The following is a 9,220-nucleotide window of genomic DNA, read 5'->3' on the forward strand; positions in this document are numbered from 1 at the left end:
TGCTCTGATGTAACGTTAGTTGCTACCTTATTAGTTCGGGCTATATGTTATCTCACCACCTTGTCAGCTCAATCCAACAATCTGAAAATCACTGTGTTTAGGTATCGAATCATCTTAGCACAGGTATGGGCTGGCAGGCTGTTTGCACAAGCTAGTTAGCGTTACAGTAACGTTAGCTAGCAAACAACATCTGACAACTCAGCTGACCTGGCTACTAGCTAACGTTAGCTGGATGGTTAGTTAGAAAACTACATTACCGTGCTGCAAATACGCCTTATATCAGCTATAACATATTGTTCATGTTGTTATTGGCTATTATTATTCGACAGCCAGCAAAGATGTGACACAGTACAGCTACCGTTAGCACTTCCCCAAAGCTACATTCCTATGATAGTTAGCTAATTTAGGTAAGGTAACATTATTAGCTGTCTGGCTAGCCTGTCTCGCCTACCAGAAACGCTCATTCTTCACTCGCTATTCCGTGTGTAAATAGAATTTTCGAACAATTTAAACCACAGCGGTCAAGTGCAGAATACCGTCAGACAAATAATTGACTCGTTTCTTTTTTTTACACACATAAAATAAGTACCTGCCACCTCCCCCAGATCCTGGCCGTAACGCCATCTTGATAACAGTGGTCTGTGACAAAAAAAATCGTCGGCAGTGACGGATCTTCCGGGTCACAGTTTTTTCTTCTTCACAAGATGTCGCTGTTGTGCTTCTGTCAAACTCAAAATGTTTAGCCTTGCATCCATGGAACATGATGCCAAGACTTGGCAGGTTTACCGTAAGTATGTCAATTGTGTACCTGTCTTCATTATATGGAGAAGATGCTTCTCATATCATGAAGGGTCTAGTAGAAATAATTAAAATCACAAGACTAACCTTATCAAATAGTCCCACATTTCTCAGTTATTTTAGATTTGAGATAAATTAATTTCACTAAGTCACTGTTGATGATTAATTGTCCTAGGACTGTTCCGTATCACTGACATTATAACCCTCTCCTGGGCTCTATTGGATTAAACCTGCCTATGCAAGGTTTGCAATATGTGTGTTTTACACAAATACTGTCAGTTCAACACATGCATCAATCATGGTGTTTTTTCAGTCGCTCAAACACATGGGAAAAGTTCTCTTCATGGGTAGGCCTACTGCAACATGAGTTCAATTGACTTGACCCCTCAGTCTTACTAATTGATAAGATTAAATTTCCCTAATACATATGTAGGATCTTAATTTGATCAACCTGTTGCAGGAGAACTTTCCTGCCATGGAGGACATTTTAAACATTTAGTGTATTTGAGGTTTAAAAAGGTTTCTGAAGTTTGTCATTTCCACTTTGACATGTCATACTTTATTTTCCATTTTGAAATGTTTTATCAACCCCTACAAAAAAATGTTGATTAAATATAATCCACATAATAATGAACATTTCCTGTTGCTGCATTATTATTATTTTATGTAGCAAACTGGCTCAAATTAATATTCTACATCTGTATAACTGTTATCAGCATGTCAAATAAACAGATATTCTTTACAGATTGTTGTATTTCATGGCACCTGCATTTGTCCCATGAAGGATTTGTCTAACATTTATACAGGATGAATGAGGTATTGAGGCTATTTTGTGGACCCTCACATAAATGTTTTCAGCAAGCATCTTCATTGTTGCACCAGGTAGAGTTACAAGGATGAGCCCTTCTCCCATTGTTCTGTGGGTGTTGTTGTGAAAGATTTACAGTTTAATGAGGGTAGGGTGAGGCATAAGATGACAGGCCCCTCTGCTATCCATCACCCGGTCTGCCTCACACCCAGCCTCTGCCCCAGATCTATTCAAAAGATACATTCACAGTCATATCCACAACAGAAAGAGCAAAGCCACCAGCTAGGATTGACTGCATTTATATAATTTTTACTCTGAATGCATCTGATGCTCTCAGCAGTTCACAGTTCAGGGTAGATCCTGATTGTGTAGAATAATACCCAGATATGCAAAGAAGGATATTGCATATTTATACCTTTGTGTATACCAGTGTGCATCCACATTGGTATACTGTACTTTCTGACAGAAGCTACCATTGCTAGGATATAAATTGCTACGGGTAAATGACTGCACTACAAATATAAACAAATGACTTAACCCCTCAGTCCACATTGAATCCATATTAGTACACTGACACATGGCCAATGACACAAATTTAACTGATACTTGGTGCAATACATTCTTTGAAATAAAATACTAACTACTCTTTACTAAACTCTTATTACAGATACACTTATTAGCAGTTGTCCTATCCTGTGATTTGTTTTATTGTGAAGTGCTGATTTATATAATATATTTTGAAGTAATTTAACTTTGTTTGCTACTTTTTCCTCCTTGTGAATCTTCTCAGCAGCTCCTCATCAGTCTCCTCAGTCCCTCCTACACAGCTCTTTGAATCCATTCACAGGCCTTGAAGAGAGCATGGGTCTCCTACCCTGCTGGGAACCAAGAGTTTAGCTGGAGGCCAGCAGAGTCAGGCAGGTCCCCCTACCGTGGAGCTGCCTGGGCAGGCTGTGGGCAGGCAGACCCCAGAAGTAGCCCTGTGAGAGAGGTGGACATTAACCAAGGCCCACTCTGGGCATCCCACCATTCTCCATAAATCATTAACCTCTTCAGCACCAGGCCAGTGACAGCATCAGCATGACAACTGCAATCTGTCAGGATCCTTCTGTACTGTATATGATCTGTCTCTGACAGGAGAAGACGAGATGAGACACATCTCATTTACTATCCATTTAGGAACAATGGGCCAAAAAGAGCCCTCATTCTTATTCTGCCTTATTCCTCTGATGGCCTGCTAGTAAGATTGATTCCCTCAGGCTGTGAAAGGACTCCCTATTGGACTCATGTATCCTTTAACAATGTAATGTATCACATCTGATGGTTTATGGCCTACTGGATAAGATCATTTGTTGATATTTGTAGGGCAGTAATTTACTTGGAGCAATTTGTATCCTGGGAATGGTTATTTCTGTCAGAAAGTTTAGTATAAGCTACTCTGACAATAACTCTCAGAAGTATAGCACTTACGTAGCTCTATTGACTGTTTGTTTCTCCACTTCAGTTGTGTTGTCTCCTGTGTTTATGATACACTACTGTCAGGCTCTCTACTAAATTATGGCTTATAATAGATAGACCATCTACCAGGAGGATTTGTCCCACTTTTTCCATGTTAATTGATCCCTTTGTGTTGACCTGGACAACTACTTTTTCATTCAGTATGGTATAAGGATGTATATACTTGCACGCTGAAGGCAATAAAGTAATTCCACAACAATGACTGAGCAGGTTACATCCACTTACAGTACTATACATTTTTACTTGAAGTAGGAATTTCTGTCAGTTTAATTGCTAAGAAAAATGACTGCATATTAATTATATGCCGAGGAAAAAAGGAGATAAAATGGTTTAAAAATATCACAAAAGCAAAAGTGTTTTCAAATGTAATCTGAACCTACAACAACAAGGAATTGCATTGAAATGCGTATGTAAGAAAGAACCAAAGGCCTCCTATACTGTCTATACTTGTCAAACTACATCTCTGTAGGTGGTAGTGAGGGAGATGTACGGTGAAGGGCTATGATTGTTCTAATTCAGGCCTGTCTGAGAACAGAAGCACAACAGAGGAGCTCTCTCTCAGTCAGATCAAGGGCTTTGATGGAAGACGCCTCTATCAAAGCTGCTGTATACATGTGTATGTACTTCTCCATGGAGGGCCGGCCGGTGGGCCTGAACTCTGTTCGCTGTGGCCAATTAGCCCTGGTGGAGAGTGGCCTCCTGACCCATAACCCCTGCTGGGCAGTCTTATCCATTAACCTCTTGGGCCCCAGCTGGAGTTGATGTAGTACCCATTCTTTTGGGACTGCTAAACACACGGCCACATTCACCCTGCCGCTTCCACTTTCCGTGCCTTTGTCCAATCCCTCTGTTCCCCACGTGTCCATCTCGCTCCTTGCGTTGACCTCTGGGTCCCCACTGGAAATGAAGATTCCCTCCTCTCTCATGGCAATACACCAGTGAACAAGTGTAAACTCTCCGGGTGGTGAAACCTATCCTTACATGTTCTACTCTCTTATTACAATTTAGACATGTTGTAATTGGTATCTGCATGGCTTTTCTCTTTCCGGCTTAACTTTCTCCTCTACCTCCCTTTATCACCAACTCCACATCTTCTTTCTTTTTCACATTGTGGTCAATGACATGAATGACGACAACACCATGTCGGTGATTAACTTGAGCTTTCTCGCTAGAGATTCCATAACAGAGACAGACTGGATGACAAATGGGGACAGAAGTCGGGGAAGAGACTGTAGGTTCATTTGTTTAACAATGGTTGATGGATCAACATCACACCAAATACTATTGAAACAAAAACAATGATGTAAGACTAAAATAAATGCACAAGTAAAATCACTAGATTCTATGTTCAGATATTACAAGCTGCATTTAGATTGCCCACCAATTTTAGTTAGGATATAATATTTAAAGATAGACAGTCAAATATTTCCTCTCACAGAGCCAAAATGCAAACGTTGCCAAAATGTTGCAATAAAACACACAATGACAATGTACAATATTACATATTCAGTCCAATGCTATTGTCAATATCTGCTCACATGCGCAAACATAATCTGTGATTTCAATTGTAAATCAGATGAGCCCCAGAAAAATTTTACTATTTATTGAATTATAATTTTATTGAAATAGTTGTGTTAGCCAATAGGCTATTGGGTGACTTTAGTGCTGTATAATATAGCATTGTAAACTGCATTTTCCAAAAGGATGCAAATGAGTATAGTTCTCTTTCTTCTATAACCTGTGTTTCTTTCAGTGAAAAGTAGTAAAAGAGCAGAAGTCAGATCTTTAGTGGCTCCCTGGGCCTAAAATCAAAGGGCTCATTGATAACCAAACAAAGCAACATCATTGGATTACAAGGGTTTCCCCAGCATGACTCCTCCTCTTAGAACTATGGAGGACAGTCTCTTTCAGGGTCTTTCAGTTCTCTTTAAACTCAAGATAGAATAGCTCAGACAGAGTATTACTAGAGTAATTTTTCATCACATTACATGAACTCTCACAAGAAATATCCAATCACCCTCCTGTATATTGCTGTCCCTCATTGTGTATTCAGGTTTTCTTGGACAGCACAAAATAAATTGCATTGTAACACTTCGTAAAATAACATGCTCACTGACTCACAGATTAATTTATCAAAGTTGTCCCCTTCCAGAGAACAAAAAAACATGGGGGCTAATCTTGAACGTTGCTTTTTGTATGGCTGAGATGAGATCCTGTCATAAACAAATAATATGCAAAGCACTCACTGGTGTCAGTGGGGGAGAGCCGACCTTGAGAGTTGGACACTATAAACTGGATGAATGCTATACTTAAACCATATCATATTACTCCACAGAGGATGCGGTTTAAGTTCAGACTTGAGACACTATATGTTTGTTTTAGTTTTGAGAAAATGTTGTTGTATTGTACAGGTGAATTAGTTTTGTCTAACTCTGACTCCCACTATAACTGTGTTTTCAAAACAGTTTCTACATATGAATATTTCCATCCTCCCCATGTGTCATCCTCCCCGTGTGTCATCCTCCCCATGTGTCATCCTCCCCATGTGTCATCCTCCCCATGTGTCATCCTCCCCATTTTCAACGTTTGTAATAAAATTTGCATGAAGGAAAGACCCTTGGTTATTCAAGCAAAGAAATTATAAACTAACCTGTTAATGATTCACTCATTTCAAGTGCAAGACATTTCCAAATAATTTCTTTCTCAACCATAACAAGTAAAATGTAGTATTACTTTGATAAGGAAATAGTGTATACCAATTGGTTTTATATTTGTAAGTATAATCAAGTAATGATCAAGTTATCAGGGGCCTCATTTTTTTTTTAAATTGCTTAATTACAAGCAAATCTGCACCTATGAACGTTTTTGGAATGAGGCCCCTTGGAATGTCAGGATATTACAGTATGTGCAAGTCAAACATTTGCACATTCAAATATACACACACACAAATTTCTCAACAGCAGTCAGGTCCTCATTAATTAGTCCATCATAAAACAGCTGAATTCTCACCTGGAGACCTAAAAGCCTGAAGGCAATAAAGGATCTATAAATAATCATACATTTTCTTCAAAATATCCACATACAGTTGAAGTCGGAAGTTTACATACACTTAAGTTGGAATCATTAAAACTAGTTTTTCACTCCACAATTTCTTGTTAACAGACTATAGTTTTGGCAAGTCGGTTAGGACATCTACTTTGTGCATGACACAAGTAATTTTTCCAACAATTGTTTACAGACAGATGATTTCACTTATAATTCACTGTATCACAATTCCAGTGGGTCAGAAGTTTACGTACACTAAGTTGACTGTGCCTTTAAACAGCTTGGAAAATTCCAGAAAATGATGTCATGGCTTTAGAAGCATCTGATAGGCTAATTGACATAATTTGAGTCAATTGGAGGTGTACCTGTAGATGTATTTCAAGGCCTACCTTCAAACTCAGTGCCTCTTTGCTTGACATCATGGGAAAATCAAAAGAAATCAGCCAAGACCTCAGAAAAAATATTGTAGACCTCCAGAAGTCTGGTTCATCCTTGAGAGCAATTTCCAAACACCTTAAGGTACCACGTTCATCTGTACAAACAATAGTACACAAGTATAAACACTATGGGACCACGCATCCGTTGTATCGCTCAGGAAGGAGACACATTCTGTGTCCTAGAGATGAACGTACTTTGGTGCAAATCGATCTCAGGGCAACAGCAAAGGACCTTGTGAAGATGCTGGAGGAAACAGGTACACAAGTATCTATATCCACAGTAAAACAAGTCCTATATCGACATAACCTGAGAGGCCGCTCAGCAAGGAAGAAGCCACTGCTCCAAAACTGCCATAAAAAAACAGACTACGGTTTGCAACTGCAAATGGGGACAAAGATCGTACTTTTTGGAGAAATGTCCTCTGGTCTGATGAAACAAAAATAGAACTGTTTGGCCATAATCACCATCGTTATGTTTGGAGGAAAAAGGGGGAGGCTTGCAAGCCGAAAAACAACATCCCAACCGTGAAGCATAGGAGTGGCAGCATCATGTTGTGGGGGTGCTTTGCTGCAGGAGGAACTGGTGCACTTCACAAAATAGATGGCTTCATGAGAAGGAAAATGATGTGGATATATTGAAGCAACATCTCAAGACATAGGTCAGGAAGTTAAAGCTTGGTGAAAAATGGGTCTTCCAAATGGACAGTGACCCCAGGAATACTTCCAAAGTTGTGGCAAAATGGCTTAAGGACAACAAAGTCAAGATATCGGAGTGGCCATCACAAAGCCCTGACCTCAATCCTATAGAATATTTGTGAGCAGAACTTGTCACGCCCTGGCCATAGAGAGGCTTTTATTCTATTTTGGGTAGGCCAGGGTGTGACTAGGGTGGGCATTCTAGTTTCTTTATTTCTATGTTTTCTGTTTCTATGTTTTGGCCTGGTATGGTTCTCAATCAGGGACAGCTGTCTATCGTTGTCTCTGATTGGGAATCATACTTAGGCAGCCTTTTTTCCTTTGTATTTTGTGAGTAGTTATCTTTGTTAGTGGCACTATAGCCCTAGTAAGCTTCACGGTAATTTCTTTGTTTCTTGTTTTGTTGGCGACATTTACATAAATAAAGGAAAATGTACGCTCAACACGCTGCACCTTGGTCCGGTCATTTCCACCACGACGGCCATGACAGAACTGAAAGTGTGTGCGAGCAAGGTGGCCTACAAACCTGACTCAGTTACACCAGCTCTGTCAGGAGGAATGGGCCAAAATTCACCCAACTTATTGTGGGAAGCTTGTGGAAGGCTACCCAAAACATTTGACCCAAGTTAAACAATTTAAAGGCAATGCTACCAAATACTAATTGATTGTATGTAAACATCTGACCCACTGGGAATGTGATGAAAGAAAAAAAAGCTGAAATAAATCATTCTCTCTACTGTTATTCTGACATTTCCCATTCTTAAAATAAAGTGGTGATCCTAACTGATCTAAGACAGGTAATTTTTACTAGGATTAAATGTCAGGAATTGTGAAAAACTGAGTTTAAATGTATTTAGCTAAGGTGTATGTAAACTTCCGACTTCAACTGTACATACCCACCACCCCTCCACTGTCCTCTTCTGTAGGCAGCATAGGTTATCGATTGATATGGGACTAAATGTATACTTATGACTTAGCAGCAGAGGAAGGTCAGAGGCAGAGCTATAGAGATATACTGTCTAGTTCTGGACAGAGACACCCAAGAGGGCCCTGTGCAGCCTCTCACATGGCCTCTCACATAGCAACACAATCATGCTTAACCTCAGCTGAGCAATGTGAGAGACGGTGTACAGGGTGTATGAATTACACGTCATACATGTTGTTAGCGGTGGCGTGCCCTCTAAGGACCTAGCCACCCATAATAACAATGTGAGACTCCCAATATGGTGCTTACCGAGACACCAGACTGGGCCTTTCAAGTTGTTCTTTCTGAGGGCTTTTCAGTTGTTATTCCAGACAAGTGGGAGAGGTCTTCCACTGACTCCCTGTACTGTTGGTCTGTCTGTCGCACAGGGAAGGAATGAAAATAATTCTCTGCAGTGACAATATTATGGTTTAATATGTGGACGTTTTCATGTCTTTGTTCAGATCATAAGAAATGTACTGATGATGCTTAGAGCACACCATGGTAGGTGCACTTTAGGCTCTGTCGTCTTATCACATAGCAATACAACAGATCTTTGTAGAGGGCGCTGTCGTCTTATCACATAGCAATACAACAGATCTTTGTAGAGGGCGCTGTCGTCTTATCACATAGCAATACAACAGATCTTTGTAGAGGGCGCTGTCGTCTTATCACATAGCAATACAACAGATCTTTGTAGAGGGCGTTGTCGTTTTATCACATAGCAATACAACAGATCTTTGTAGAGGGCGCTGTCGTCTTATCACATAGCAATACAACAGATCTTTGTAGAGGGCGCTGTCGTCTTATCACATAGCAATACAACAGATCTTTGTAGAGGGCTCTGTCATCTTATCACATAGCAATACAACAGATCTTTGTAGAGGGCTCTGTCGTCTTATCACATAGCAATACAACAGATCTTTGTAGAGGGCGCTGTCGTCTTATCACATA

General features: G+C 40.0%; 1 protein-coding gene across 22 annotated transcripts in view; it reads right to left on the reverse strand.

Moving 5' to 3' along the window:
• synrg (synergin, gamma) overlaps positions 1–675 on the reverse strand; it is a 45,951-nt gene extending 45,276 nt beyond the window's left edge. For 15 of the 22 annotated variants that reach the window (XM_021587984.3, XM_090223598.1, XM_090223597.1 and 12 more), the window contains exon 1: positions 590–675. In XM_021587984.3, coding sequence (XP_021443659.3) covers positions 590–624 — 35 coding nt within the window. In that variant the 5' untranslated portion in view covers positions 625–675. The remainder of the gene's footprint in view (positions 1–589) is intronic. The other 7 variants (XM_090223605.1, XM_090223604.1, XM_090223603.1 and 4 more) reach the window with 1 other exon arrangement.
• Positions 676–9,220: the final 8,545 nt, after the last annotated feature.

The sequence above is a fragment of the Oncorhynchus mykiss genome, chromosome 27 (genome assembly GCF_057628025.1).
Source record: "Oncorhynchus mykiss isolate SJ-2025 chromosome 27, ASM5762802v1, whole genome shotgun sequence".
Taxonomy (NCBI): domain Eukaryota; kingdom Metazoa; phylum Chordata; class Actinopteri; order Salmoniformes; family Salmonidae; genus Oncorhynchus; species Oncorhynchus mykiss.